General features: G+C 38.7%; 1 protein-coding gene across 1 annotated transcript in view; it reads left to right on the top strand.

Moving 5' to 3' along the window:
• The window catches only part of cftr (CF transmembrane conductance regulator), a 117,254-nt gene that overhangs the window by 52,672 nt on the left and 48,788 nt on the right, over window positions 1-15,794 (top strand). Inside the window, exons 12-14 of the mRNA XM_060839338.1 lie at window positions 8,098-8,192; window positions 11,779-11,865; window positions 14,881-15,628. Coding sequence (XP_060695321.1) covers window positions 8,098-8,192; window positions 11,779-11,865; window positions 14,881-15,628 — 930 coding nt within the window. The remainder of the gene's footprint in view (window positions 1-8,097; window positions 8,193-11,778; window positions 11,866-14,880; window positions 15,629-15,794) is intronic.

The following is a 15,794-nucleotide window of genomic DNA, read 5'->3' as shown; positions in this document are numbered from 1 at the left end:
GTTCTGCACTGGATGTGAAATCTAATGTTAAATAGATAAATAACTATCTTGACAAACATAAGAATAGAATCACTTCTAACTGATACATAGTTTGGGGTCAATTATTCTGCAGGAAACATGGAACTTCATCCAACAGAGTGAAGGAATGTAAAATATTGAATGAAGAAGAACTGATGTTAGGGACAGCAAAAGAATCACTTTGTTTTGTGCTTCATTTTATTCTTAAAAGAACTGATGTAACCTTTTGGGCAAAGTGAGCATGATTCAATCATCCACCTGCTGTACACCCCACCCTCCATTGAATTCAAGATAGATTTCTTTGTTAACAGAGGGAGGCTAGACTGAATTATGTCACATGGTTATCAATCCTCCAGGAATGTCTTGAGCTTGCCTGCAATTAAAGATTAATCTTTTTGGAGCTGCTACAAGTGCATAAAGGCATACACAATATGGGCTTTTTTCTATTTTCCTTGTTAACTTTTGTTCATTAGTCATACCAATATTGATGACTAAGGAGCATCCAACTGGATAATGAAAAGACAGTCTGTTTCTCATTTTTGCAAAGGTTGTGAGTCTCAAAGATGGATGTGTCAGGGAACCAATGGTGAAGCTGCAGGAATGACGTTTCGGAAGCCAAAGGAAATTGTAACTCTGGTTTATTACTACCAGAAAGCACATTATGGAGATTTCACTTTTATTCATTGCAGCGTTCCTGAGTTCAATAAAAATAGTTTATCAGGTTCTTTTTCACAAAGCAAATTTCTTGGATTTTCAATTCCCTGAAAAATCCTGAAAATTTCCTGATAAATCCACCAGAATTTATCTGTAGGTTTCTTCTGAGCATGATGAATGCTTAAAGATTACTTGAACAAAAGGCTGGAGATCTCTCAGAAAAGGAGCCTTTTTTAAACTTTGCTTTTCTTTTTTCTACTAGGTAATACAATATAGCCATAGTTCTGATATGATTTAGATGTAAACCTATTAAAATCCTTGGGACTTTGGATAAAATGAATAGTTGCTCTATGAGACTTGAATTGAGCCCACTTTCTGCTGGGCAGAGTTAAGCATGCTGGCACATAATAAAAAAAACTTGGGTGACACGTCAGACACCATTACCCTGATACACATGACCTACATCAAAGTGAGAGTCTGAAATTTCTCTACATCCGTGTTTACACAACAATCTCCAGTCATTCAAATTTAAATCACCTCCAGCCTAGCCTTGGGGAATATAATATTATCATTGTTCTGTTTGGAATTCATGATTTATTTCATTATCAAATGAATCATTTAAGTTGATCATTTGTGCTTTCCTTGTATTCTTAAGCAATACATGTTTTAAAACAGCACCAATACACAATATAATTTTATGCCTGATGGTTTAATTATTGACAATGAAGTACAATGAGGCAGTCAGAAAATTCTAACCATCGTGGAAATAGTTGGGTTATTGAGCAATAAGCCTGATGTTTAAGTAAGGCCTTCAGGTTTTCACACCATGTCATCTTTAGTGCTAAACTTTATCATCAAAATAAAAACACAGTAATTACCTAGTTGTTAAAACAAGTTCATCACTAAAACGTAATGGCAATGTATAACCATTTTTAAAAATAAGGGACTGTGTACTGTTGGCTATCATTTGAGCCAGTAATAGGAATCATGAATTGAATGAACAAGTGTTTGACATTGAATATAAAGCGCACTTTCAAAAAGTGATCTAAAGTGCAAATAAATCAAAACAAGTTAAACATCAATAAAACAATTTGGAAAGCAATTTGTTAAATCATAATAGGCAGGCTAGCCAATAAAGAAAAGCATTATTGTGCAAAAGGACATGGAAGGCAACCTTTTTTGACAATGGATCCCTTTATTATCATTGCTTGATATGGTCACTATCGTGCTTAACCTCAAAGACTTCTATTAAATTTCAATTTATCTGATATACTAGCTTTCAGCTTCATGTTTTCATATAAATTTCATTCATTGTTTCTTGTTGTAAAGGTTAAATGTTCACAGTTCCTAAATTAAAGGCATGCTCCCCACCCACACAAAATGTCCATATAAAATATATGTATGAAATACTGTCACACCATATACGATATAGGGCTAGAATTTTGTGTCATGAAATGGTGAGGTTAATAACACTCACTGTTATTCATGTGCAAGGGTTTGCAGTGTCTTCTGGAATGGATGTGGACATACTGCAGTTATCAAAGGTTGTCTGAGTTGCACCAGTCATCCATTAGCTGCATAAAACACCATTTTGCTGACTGCTTCAACCTTGAAATTTATTGAATGGCATGAAGCTTATGTATTTTTCTTGAGCAAAAATAGATAGATTTTTATTAAACAAAGGAGTGAAGGGTAGCTGGGAATCCGCAATTGAGGTTACAAACATCTATGATCTCATTGAATAGTGGAGCAGGCTTAAGGGTCCCAGTGGCCCTATGGCAGTTCCCAATTCATTTGCTTGATGACACCACCATTGTAGGCTGGCTATCAAACAATGACAAGTCAGAACACAGGATGGAGATAGAATACTTGGTGTTGTGGTGCAAAGATAACAATCTCTCCCTCAATGTCATCAAACCTAAAGAACTGATCATTGACTTCAGGAAGAAATGAGGAGGACACACCCATTTCTACATAAATGGAGCTCAGGTGGAAAGGATCGAGAGCCTTAAGTTCCTAGGAGTGACGATCACCAACAATCTGTCCTGGTCATCTCACAAGATGCAACGGTCAAGAAGGCACAACAATGTCGTTGCTCCTTCAGGAAACTTAGGGAATTTAGCATCATGTCCATAAGGACTCTCACCAACTTTCACAGATGCACCATAGAAAGTATTCTATCAGGGTGCATCATAGCCTGGTACTGCTCTGCCCAGGACCGTAAGAAACTACAGTAAGTTGTGAACATAGCTCAGACCGTGATGCAAGTGAACCTCCCATCCATGGACTCCATTTACACTTCTCATTGCTGCAGAAAGGCAGCCAACATCATCAAAGACCCCTCCCACCCATTATACTGTCTTCCAACCTCTTCCTTCAGGCAGAAGATACAGAATCTTAAACACATGTACTGACAGGTTCAAGAACAGCTTCTAACCTGCTGTTATTAGACTGATGAATGGACCTCCCAAATTTCAAATCTAATGTTGATCTTGCTTTTGTGTACCTCCTGTACAGCCATAACTTTGTATACCTCACTCTGTTTAAACACCCTATGATCCATATATCCTTGTATATTATGATCTGCCTGTATTGCAATCAAAACAAAACTTTTCACTGTACTATTGTACACATGTGACAACAATAAATCAAATCAAATTGTATGTATTTCCTATTTGTAGATTGCATACTAAATTAAACTTTCTACAGAAAGTTTTGAATTTAAAATCTATGGATTGAATGTTACCTTTTTTGATTAAGTGCAAGTTGCATCAAGGTGTTTCTCACTGACTCTCGCTGAAAGGACTGGAGAAATTACTTATCTTACCAAATGTACATCATTAACTATCTACCCAGCCCTTGTGGCAATCCTCATGTCCTATTCCAATCTCACTTAATCATATGTCGTTTCCTGAACAACTTGATGGTCACCAGATATCTGCCAAAAGACTGGCATTCCTTGTACCCACACAATTTTAAAACAAGCTGTGCACCCGGATAAGTAGTGTCCATTTGATATCATCTTGCATGATTCCTGACAAGGAAAATGGGGCCCCACCTTACGGTCAGGAACCTAGAGGTCCAACTGGAATGGGCTGCTGCAGAGACATGATGTTCTCCACCTCTAGGACCAGCAGTGGAGGCCTCAATACCAGACCATGGTACATGGTTGCCACCTGGGTCAGTGCAGTCTCAACTGTCAGGAGGAATGCACAGCAATATAGGAAGAAAGTCAATATCCTTCTCTGCTTCACCATGGTAATACCACAATCTTCTTTCTGATACCACATACTCATTCTCTCTCAGCTACTCACCTCCCACCAAGGCTCATGCTCTACCACTGTCATTATTTGCTGCAATATTTTGCTGTCACCCATCTGAACCCCTGACACCATTAGCCCTGAACGCCCTCAGTGCTGCCTACTCACTCACTCAGGACACTTCCCATTTCATGGCCATTAGTACATGTGTCTGTCCCATTCCAGATTCTGCCCAAGATAGGACAGAAAGAGTCAAAACGGGTATGGGGGAGCTGCCTGACATTTGGCTCTTCAACTCTTCTGAGGAGAGGGCCCTGATTCTGACTGTCATGGCCAGATGGCTGAAAGTGTTCAGATCCCTGAACAGATATTGGCAAAATGCAAATAACAAAGCAAGGCAATGTAAGGCAGGGATGCTGAGACCACCAAGGTAGGCTCAGAGTAAATGGGTGCTATAGCAGCAAGCAAACAGACTGGAGATGGAGTCTAGTCCAGTCCAGGAATAGGGGGGGTGTGTCCCTGAGCACACAGTGCCTTGCTGCATCATTACATTGATAGTTAACAGTGCAGCCCAAGGTGCACCACTGAAGTGTAGAAGTGTCCTGAAAGTGGATCAGAGTGGTGCCAAGAGGGTTCTTAGAAACTGGTGTAGATAAGATGCCAAGGTCTGTGGATGTAGGGTGTCTGTGACTGGTCCTATGGTGCATGCCTTGAAACGTAATGCCATGTGTCCAACATGAAAGTTCTTCACAAGCAGTGAAGAGCTGAGATCGCCAGCTGCTCGCTCTGACTTCATGATGGGAATTCTCAATGTCTAGCCTGTTTGTGGTGCTTAATCAGATAAGAAGCTGAAGATTACTGAGGTGAGTTGTGGTGTCAATAAGAGTTTAGCGAGCTATAATCTCTTTACTTAGCAATTTGTTTCTACCCCATGAGAAATTCCTCAAGCTGCTCAGCAAAAGAGGTGCAGTGAGATGCTCCCAAAACCAAGATACACCTCATCAGACTGCTCATCCAATTCTGTCACCTCCATAAGCCCACATCCCTCAGATCTCAATTGAGGGCTGTTGGTTTGTCGGTGTTATGCACCCCCCCCCCCCCGCCCCCGCATCACCACCACCACCAACTGGACACGTCTTTGCCAAGGTGGACACATAAAATGAGTTAAGCGTCCATCATCTAACCCCCTGCCTATCCCTAACCTGTTCCACACAATACATGGGAGGAGCTAACTCACTTGCATTGCTGCTCACTTTTGGGCTTATTGACGCAAGTAGGTGTTCTCAATACATCTGCTCTATTACAAAACATTGGAGGGGCGGGTCTCTTGTGGTGCAGTGGTACCTCTGAGCCAAGAGGCCTGGTTCAAGTCCTACCTGCTCCAGAGATGAGTAAATAACATCTCTGAACAGATTGATTAGAAAATATCTAAAATGCCAAGTAGTGGCAGTTAGGCCAGAGTGTGAAGACTGTTTCAGGAAGAGCTTTTTTAAAATGAAAGAAAGAGAGGAGTACATCAATTGAGGGATGCCCAGTTTATATTGTGGGGATCCCCTGAGATGTAACTACCCCCTTTGCTTTTTATCTCTAGCCCTCCAAAATATAGCCTCCTACCTTTCTTCCTTTCTTCCTTTCTTCTGAGACTCCCTGTTCCTTCCTGATCCGTAAAGCCCTGGACTTGCTTGTCTTTAACTGGCATCTTCCTACTTCCTGGAAATGCTTTCAGGCTGTGCCCACTACTGAGTTTTGGAGCTACAGAGACTTCTATTGGCTGAAAACTTGTGATGGTGTAACTTCCTGTACTGAGATAGAATCCCCAGCCTGTTTAGACACCTTCTGGTCAGCTATTTTTGTGGATCATCAATGTGGGGTTGGGGTGGGTGAGGGGGGGGGTGGGGGTTGGTGCTGCATGCTTTGGGTGGATTTAATCAGTAAGTTAGCAGATGATGTGAAAATTGGCCAGGTGGTTAATCATGAGAAAGAAACACTTAAGTTACAAGAAGATATAAACAGGTTGGGCAGATGGGCAGATCAGTGGCAGATGGAAGTTAACTCATAGAAGTGTGGTGTGATGCTCATTGGAAGATGTAGCAAGACATATCAGTACTTAATGAATATGCAGAACAAAGGGACCTTGAGGTATTAGTTCGCAGAGAGGAAATAGAGAAATTAATAGGGAACACTTGCTTTTATCAATCATGGCATGGATTACAAGCACTCAGCTGCTATACTGTGTGCAGTTTTGATCACTACACTACTGGAAGGATGTGATTGCACTGGAAGGGTGCAGAGGAAATTCACCAGGATGTTGCTTGAGATGGTGAATTTAGTTATTAAGAAAGTTTGGTTAGGCTCAGGTTGCTTCCTTTGGAGCAGAGAAAGCTGAGGGGAACTCTGATTGAGCTGTTTAACATTATGAGAGGCATTGACAGGGTAGATAGGAAGCAGCCGTCTCCCTTATTTGAAGGGTCATTAATGAGGGGACAATATTTTAAGGCTTAGAGGGGATTTGAGGAAAACATTTTCAACCTCGAGGCTAGTGGGAATTTGGATAGCACTGCCTGGGAGGGGAGAAGAGGCTGGAAAGTTCACAATCTTTGAAATATATGTGGATGTGTATGTGAGATATCTTAACACTCAAGGCAATGGCTGGAGTGCTGGAAAGTGGGATTTGTATAGATAGGCTGGAGCAGACTTGATGGGCCAAAGGATCTCTTCTGTGTTGTATGTTTCTATGATTCTAAGCAGAATTCCTAAATGTCAACCCATTTGGGACTGGATTATTTCTGATGGAGTGGTAAGCAGTGTTGTTTTACCCCCCTCCCCTACCCTGTAAATTACAGCCCATGGAGTCTCAGGAATGAATGATTGTTAAAGATTTCAATTTAAAAAGAAAACATTTTCTTACTTTCTCTTTCTGATCTGTTCTCTTTTTCTTTGAATACAATATTGCTTCACTCTCTTTATTTCTACGTTTGATTTGAAATTGAATTCATCCATTTTACATTTCCTCCATGAGTCTTGCATTATTAATTTCATAATCTTCAATCTAATTGCTTGCTTAATTTACTCAGATTTCTCATATTACAGCTTTATCAGTTTGCACGCTCAGTAATGTAAGCATGTGAAACCCATCCAAACCTTATTGTGTAAGGACAAGCCTAACTAATAGAAAATATTATAATGTGCTCTGCAAAAGCAAATTATTGCCAATATTATTGAATAGTAATCTGAATATAACTGATTTACATTTTATGTTTCTTATGTAAATGCCATTTTCAATTTTTTATGGAAATATAATCATTAGATTCATACAGCGACGAACTACACCATCTGTGCAAACTCTTGAAGAGCAAGTCAGTTAGTGTCACTAATCAACTCATTCCTGATATCCATGCAATTCTTTTTCTCTATCTAAAACCTATCTAATTCTTTGTGAATGGTACTATTAAAATTACTTCTGAAAATCCTGCCAGGCGGTTCAATTCGAAATATTCAACACTCATTAATGAAAACATTTATTTCCTTTCCCACATCATTTCCTCTATTCTGGACATGAGATCGGACCTCAAGTCAACTGGTAAGAAGGCTAATGAAAATGACCCAGTGAAATTTTCTTCAAATTTCCCATCTTCCTGCTGAATATCTCCCTCCAATAACTTAGCTCACAGTTAGGATTTGGAGACACCGGTGTTGGACTGGAGGGTACAAAGTTAAACGTCACACAACACCAGGTTATAGTCCAACAGGTTTATTTGGAAGCATGAGCTTTTGGATCACTGCTCCTTCATCAGATGATTGTCAATTGACAATCACCTGATGAAGGAGCAGCGATCTGAAAGCTCATGCTTCCAAATAAACCTGTTGGACTATAACCTGGTGTTGTGTGATTTATAGCTGACAGTGTTAATGTAGAAAACTTGAGCATAAATCCACATGTTATTATATTGCACTTAAGATGTACCAACATCCCATTTTGGCCAAATAGCCCACCTTGAATATTATTCTGAGGCATTCAACATAGAGCTGGATGAGATCACTATTATTAACATTGAAGTCTGCTAAAAGGAGCTACAACGCAAATCCAGTTGCTCAGAGCATGTCAATAAAGGTAACTGCAAAATGAGGTTTGCTGGTAAATTGGCTTTTCACTCCTTTCCCTTAGGATATCATGGTGTTTCCTAACAAAGATAAGACTGTTCTAGGAGATGGAGGGATTACTCTCAGTGGAGGTCAACGGGCAAGAATCTCCTTGGCAAGGTTTGTGTTATAAATTAACATTATAGCAATACATATTAACAAAGGGAAGTGATGTATTTGATTGAAAAGTTCTTTCCACTGAGAAATTCATTGCTCCTGGTAACTGGCATTACCCTCCATAGATGATTCATTGTTATCAAGAAATAGGATATAACAGTCGCCCGTCCTTGAATCAAAATTCTCTCTTTGGGAGATAAACTTTCCATGTGATTGATTTAGTCGGAATGTTACAAAACATAAGAGCATCTTGTTATGCCACTATGTGTTACTACAGGATGGTTTCTGGGAGAAGCTTCCAGGATTTGTTTTCCATCATATGCTTCAAGGAAGTGACCAGAATAATTTATGTTTGATTTTAGTCTTAATAGTTTCCACTTTTAACATTTGAGAATTGGACTTATCACTGATAATTTATTATTACTAGGTGTGTGTGAGCAACCTAAGATGACATGTCCATCAACTTATCGCTCTCAACTTAAGTCAAGCTCATTGGAGCCTTTGCATTTGTACTATGGCATTCCTTAACTCAAAAAAGTATTTTGTGACTTTGAAAAATATTAAATAGAGATTAATGCCATAAAAATGAACAACAAAAATTGTCCTCTCATGGATCAAATTTGCTCTTTGAATAGTGTTAAGGTATGTACAATTGTAAAGCTGTTTCTGTTCAATTAAGAGTTACTTTTAGATATCACAATGTTACTCACTATAGTTAGTGAGACTTCACTTTCATACTTAGATAACAGCTTTTTGTATTATTTATCTCAGCTAATATAGAGACACGGGAAGCAAATTCACACAGTCCAAATGAAATTGATTTCAGAGTAAGGCTGTTGGACTGGAATGGATTAAGTCAGAAATCACACAACACCAGATTATAGTCTGACAAATGAAATCTCCTGACAAAGGAGTAGTGCTCTGAAAGCTTGTGATCTCAAATAAACTTTTGAACTATGAACTGGTATCATGTGACTTCTGACTAAGAGTAAGACTGACATTACTGAAGTCAATAATTTATGCCATTGCTGCATCTTCAAGAACAATGTAACAATCTATGCCTCTGCACAATTTAAAGTCAAGTCTGAGTAATTGGGACATTGCGAAACTTAATACATGTAAAACTGAATGACATTTTTAGTTCGTGTTTAGCTACATAATGCAGAAGTTTATGAGCTAAACTTGAAAAGCCACTCAATACCTATATTCTGCAAGCTCATTTTAGATTTCAGAAACAAGGAATGTGTACCACAAACTAACTTAAATTATTAATAACAATATATGTTGCTATAATTTTTGACAATTTGGCACTGAGACCTTGGAGCAAATTTTATTAATTTTATTCAGGTAGTGCCCCAATCTCACAACACATTGTGTTTTATAAACAGTACTGCTAGTAGGTTTCTTGGTTAGCATTGTAGATATCAATAACACATGTGTTATCATACAGTTTTTGTTTCAGGTCCAAATGCACGAGTCAAACAGACTAAGCTTCATATGGACTGCTAACAAAGCTTTAAACATGTTCAATATTTTAATTAAACTCTAGTTTAAAAATTAAAATACATTGTAGATTACAGAAGAGATCTATCCAATTGGTTATACTTGCCTTTCATGCTCTAAGTATTTTACAATCATTTCTTCAAAGACGAAAAATCATAAACTAATTTATTCATTGCTGATGTAAGTTGCTGCTCATTCACTTTTATTGGGCAATAAATTGTACAAAGGACACCATCTGATTTGCTACATGCCCTTTATTGTTTCTAATTTGTCTGTTTGTATATATTTGAAAGATACTGAGGCATTACTGAAAACATATAAAGTCTGTTTCTTTGATATGAGAACTTAATGAATCACAGATGAGCTCCTTTTTCTGAAACTGTCAATTTCAGTGTGACTGTTGCACACGCAATGTTAAAATGTTAACCTTGATGTGTTCTTATTTGGTAGAACACAGGAAGTACCTCTTGATCAACTGTTACTGCAGCTGGTCTTGGAAATTATTGAATAAGTTTAAATACAGAATCTTGACTCCAATCTTTACTGTGTCAAGTTAATGCATTACTTGGATAGTGCAGCATTCCTCGTTAAAGAATACTTAATTAGCAAAATTCAAGTTATCAAGATTTTCTATTTGGTATCATGAAGTAAAGTAAATTTTATCTGAACAAATGTGCTTCAAGCTTTTAAAAACATGCAACCATTGCTTTGCTTCATTTTAAATGACAAAATTGTAATTAAAATTAATGAATTCATAAAATTAGTTTCTAAAATACAACCAACTTGTTACTAATTTACCAGTGAACTGTTTGTTTGACAGTATTTATGGTCTAAACAATTCTTCTCATATTCAAGCCAAGCTGTCAACAACTGTCCCTTGATTTGAGGACAAAGTCCACTCAGGGTTGTGAATTTCTACCACAAATCCTCATGTGACTGAACACACCAATCTCTCAACTTGCAGAGCTTTGGGTATGTGAATCATCATAAAAGGTAGTGGGATCTGGAGTGCAGAACGTGCTTCCTTTTCAGCCCTTCTCCCACCACTCTACCTCATTGTTAAAATGTTTTGAGTTAAACCACAGGGCAGCTTGACAGACATCTTGCCATCATTTTAAATGAGTCATAGAAAGTTCCTCTCAGTCATTAATATCATTGGGGGCCATGCTTCAAGGAGAGCTTTGGAGTATTTGTGCAACATTTTATTGTCCTCTGTTGGAAAACTAGCCACTTTAGAGTTGAGAAAACAGGAGGTAGTGGTGAAGAAAATTGCAATCACATCATTGTGAAGCAATTGCAGGATTATGATGCAATTTGTTGGTTGCCGAACTCTCTGGAGAACATTTTATGAAGCCTCATGATTGAACCAAATTCTTTGGCTTGATCAATAAATATAAAGAACATTTTCTAGTGTTTTGTTAGCATGAATTTGCTTACAAACAAAGATCATATCAAAGAATATCCTTGAAAGTTGAAAACCAAATGTGTCTTTGGCAGGATTTCCTCAGCCAAAGGAAGTAGATAATTCAGGAGAACATGAATCAGGACTTTCCTTATTAATGTACAATAGGAAAATACTTGATACTTTTTACCTCATGATTCCTTTCTTGGAAGTGGTTACCATTGTCACATTTTTAAAGTCAGGGGATGGATTTGGAGTTAGTCTCTTGACGTGAGCATAGGCCTACTAGATTTGATGCTCTCAGTTGGGAGTATTAGCAGGAGAGCAGACTTCTTTTTTACATCAGTTGAATTGCTTGTTGTAGTTCTTCCATTGAGAATGTCACCCACAAATTGTACCACAGGGTTCTGGTCAATAGCCTGGGCTGCATCAACTGCCTTGGTGGATTCTCAGCTCAGGAATTATTGAAGCTGTTCTTTACAGTGCCTATAGATGAAATTGTAATCCTTAAGAAAACAGATACCATACTGCAAGTGAAGGGAGCCTTTACTATTTGACTTGGTCAGTAGATGGCCCAGGTGTCTTCAAACCTTTACAAATCATAACAATCAATATACTGCTGGATTTTTCAGGCTTTCTTTTCTCATCACCAATCTATCTGTTACTATTTCTTTCTGCCTGCAGAGCGTTGTATAAAGATGCTGATCTGTATCTGCTGGATTCACCTTTCAGTCACCTTGATGTAACTACAGAGAAGAACATATTTGAAAGGTATCTCGCCGAAACTATTCAGGATACAAAGTTTTCTATAAATATATTTAGTATTCCCAATTGTTTAATATACACACAATAGCAATAAATTGAATTATAATTCAGACAGCTGCTCAGTAAATAAAATGCAGCAGTATTAATGAAATATGAATTCCTTTAATGATAGCCCACATTTCAAAATTGTGGTGAAAATATATGGCCAGTTCATGGTCTCAAGCATTCCAATAAGAGCAATAAATTGCAACTTTGTTTGTGAATGGCACATACTAATAATACTCTGCTGCATCGACAGCTTATTATTGTTACTTTAAAGCAAATATTTTATTTTATTTATTCAAATCTGTTCATAATGCATTTGCATGAAAACAATAAATGTCTTACCAAAATTAGTTCCTTGGATTTTTCCAAATCATTTAAATTGGCCACTCAAAATCTGAAAGATGCGAGTGGTGTACTATAGTAATGAGGTTGCAAAGTTGGGAAACAAAAATCGAAGTTGCTGGAAAAGTTCAGCAGGTCTGGGAACATCTGTGAAGAGAAATCAAAGTTAGCATTTCAGCTCTGGTGACCCTTCCTTAGACTCTTCCGTTTTGGAGAAGGGTTACCAGACATGAAATTTTATCTTTGAGTTCTGCTTTCAGATGCTGCCAGACTTGCTGAGCTTTTCCAGCAACTTGTGTTTTTTTGTTTCTGATTTACAGTATTCAAAGATTCTTAGTTTGCAATAGTTGGGGATTGTCTCAGGTGGAGTTCTAGTTCCATGAGCCAAAGTACCATGGCTTGATAAGGTTTACTTAACTAAAGACTTAATCCATCTTCAAAATGTTATTACACCCAAGCCTACACCAAAAAATGCATTTTTTCATATCTATATGACAGCTAATATTATATAAATTGTATATAATCATTCCATGAGCAGACTGAAATTGGTGAGAATGATGTTCTGTGTAGCACAGAGGCTGGCTGGAAGGCAATCCAGGCTGCGAACTAAACATCCAAAGATATGCATCCTATTGAAAGGATAGGCAGATGGGCAGAGGTGGTGGAGTTGCCTTGTTAGGAAGAAATCAAATTAAATTGATAGCACAAGGTGATATAGAGTTGGAAGGCATAGAATTTGTGTGGGTAGAGTTGAGGAGCTGCAAAAGGGAAAGGTCCTGATGGGAGTTATGTATAGGCCTCTGAGCAGTAGTCAGGATGTGGAGCAGAAAGTAAATCAGCGGATAGAAAAAGCATGAAAGAAAGGCACTATTACAGTAATCATGGGAGACTTCAATATATAGGTGGACTAAGAAAATTAGGTTGGAAGCGGATCCCAAGTAAAGGAACTTGAGGGATCATGCTAGAGGGGTTTTTTTGGAGCAGCTTGTGGGACAACCCACTAGGATGAAAGAACCCCGTGGGGACAGTGGACCATAACATGATAGAGTTAACCCTGCAGTTTGAGAGGGAAAAGTTGGAATCAGATGTAGCGATATTACAGTTGAATAAAGGAATCTCCAAAAGATGTGAGAAAGGAGTTGGCCAGAGTTGATGGAAGAGGATGCCTAGCAGCGAATAGCAATAGCAGGAGTTTCTGGAGGCAATTCAGGAGGCACACCAGAAATTCATCCCAAGGAAGAAGAAACATACTAACGGGATAATGAGGAGAAAGTGAGGACTGCAGATGCTGGGGATCAGAGCTTAAAAATGTGTTGCTGGAAAAGCGCAGCAGGTCAGGTAGCATCAAAGGAGAAGGAGAATCGACGTTTCGGGCATAAGCCCTTCTCCAGGAATGAGGAGGTGTGCCAAGCAGGCTAAGATAAAAGGTAGGGAGGAGGGACTTGGGGGAGGGGCATTGGGAATGCAATAGGTGGAAGGAGGTTAAGTTGATGGTGATAGGCCAGAGAGGGGGTGGGGCGGAGAGGTCGAGAAGAAGATTGCAGGTCAAGAAGGTGGTGCTGAGTCTGAGGGTTGGGACTGAGAAAAGGTGGGGAGAGGGGAAATGAGAAAGCTGGAGAAATCTGCATTCATCCCTTGTGGGTAATATAAAAAAAGAAAGCAAGAGTCTTGTTGGATATATAAAAGAGAGGGACAAGAGCGGATACTGGACAACTGGAAAATGAAACTGGAGAAGTAGTAATGGGGAACAAAGAAATAGTGGAGGAACTGAATAAGTGCTTTTTGTCAGTCTTGATGGTGGAAGACACCAGCAGCATACCAGAACTTCCAGAGTTGGGGGCGGAGTTGACTATAGTGGCCATCATTAAAAACAAAGTGCTGGGGAAGATGAAAAGTATGAAGGTAATAAATCACTCGGACCAGATAGACTCAACCTAGAGTTCTGAAGGAGATAGCTGAGGAGGTTATGGGGGCATTGGTGATGATCTTTCAGATGCTACTGGAGTCAGGAAGGGCCCCAAAGACTGGAAGATGGCTAATATAACACCTGCAATAAGTTTAAGAACTGAGGAAGAAGACAAGAAATTATAGGCAGCATGAAGGCTTTAGCACTGAGATGAGGAGAGATTTCTTCAGCTAAAGTGTGGTCACTTTGTGGAACTCATTGCTGCAAAAGGCTGTCGAGGCAAACTCATTGAGTCTATTTAAGACAGAAATAAATAGGTTTTTAATTAGTAAGAGGATCAAGGGTTACATGGAGAAAGCTGGAGAATGAAGTTGAGAAACATATCAGCCATGATCTTATGGTGGAGTAGACTCGATGAGTCTAATTCAGCTCCTATAGCTTAAGGTCATATGGAGCAGAAAATTTGAATAAAAACCATCAATGGTAAGACTTTTGGCTACCTGACATCCATTAAACATATTTCAACTTTTAAACTGCACCCTTAATCCAAAAATACACAATCCAGTCACTTTATGTCCACATGCACAAAGCACAAGTTACAACATATAGATTAAATTATGCATAATTATATACATTTTGATTTATCTCTCAAGAAGTTCATGATCCATTTTAATTGCTATGATGTAAATGGAGCAGATCATAATGCCTGTGCTTTTTTTTTGTAATAGTTGTTTATGTAAACTGATGGTTAACAAAATTCGGATCCTGGTGACTTCAAAGCTGGAACATTTGAAGAAGGCCGATAAAATTCTGCTGTTGCATGAAGGACACTGCTATTTCTACGGAACCTTTTCTGAGCTTCAGGGGGAGAAGCCTGAGTTCAGTTCCCAGCTGCTGGGTTCTGAGGGTTTCGATACGTTTAGTGCTGAACGAAGAAACTCAATTCTCACTGAAACCCTTCGTCGGTGCTCCGTGTCCTCAGGTGACGGGGCAGGTTTAGGAAGCTTCAGTGACTCTCGGAAACCATCATTCAAGCAGCCACCAACAGAATTCAGTGACAAAAGAAAATCATCACTGATAATTAATCCAATAACGTCAAACAAAAAATTTTCCCTCATACAAACAGCTATGTCACACCCACAGGCAAATAGTACAGAAGATGCCATAAGTGAGCCAAATGAAAGGCATTTTTCTCTCATTCCAGAAAATGAGCTGGGAGAACCCATACAACCTCGGAGTAATATATTCAAAAGTGAGGTTCCACTTCAGGCTCATAGGCGACAATCTGTGTTGGCACTCATGACTAACTCTTCAACATCTCCTAACAAGATTCATACACGGCGCAACACTGTACGCAAAATGTCCATGGTTTCTCAAACCAATTATGCTTCTTCTGAGATAGATATTTACTCAAGGCGCTTGTCTGAAGATGGAAGTTTTGAAATTAGTGAAGAAATAAATGAAGAGGATTTGAAGGTATGTTAAAGCATTCCAACATTGAAAGTTATGATTTGACAACTTTCAAGCAGAATAAATTGAGGCTATCAATAACCCTCCAAAATAGCAGTAATATTGGAAAATCGAAAACAATTTAAGTAAACCCAAATCCTGTCAGCAACCTCTACAAATTAGCTGAATGAGC

The sequence above is a fragment of the Hemiscyllium ocellatum genome, chromosome 19 (genome assembly GCF_020745735.1).
Source record: "Hemiscyllium ocellatum isolate sHemOce1 chromosome 19, sHemOce1.pat.X.cur, whole genome shotgun sequence".
NCBI lineage: Eukaryota > Metazoa > Chordata > Chondrichthyes > Orectolobiformes > Hemiscylliidae > Hemiscyllium > Hemiscyllium ocellatum.
The sequence above is the reverse complement of the archived record's forward strand: the minus strand, read 5'-3'. Positions and strand labels throughout refer to the sequence as shown.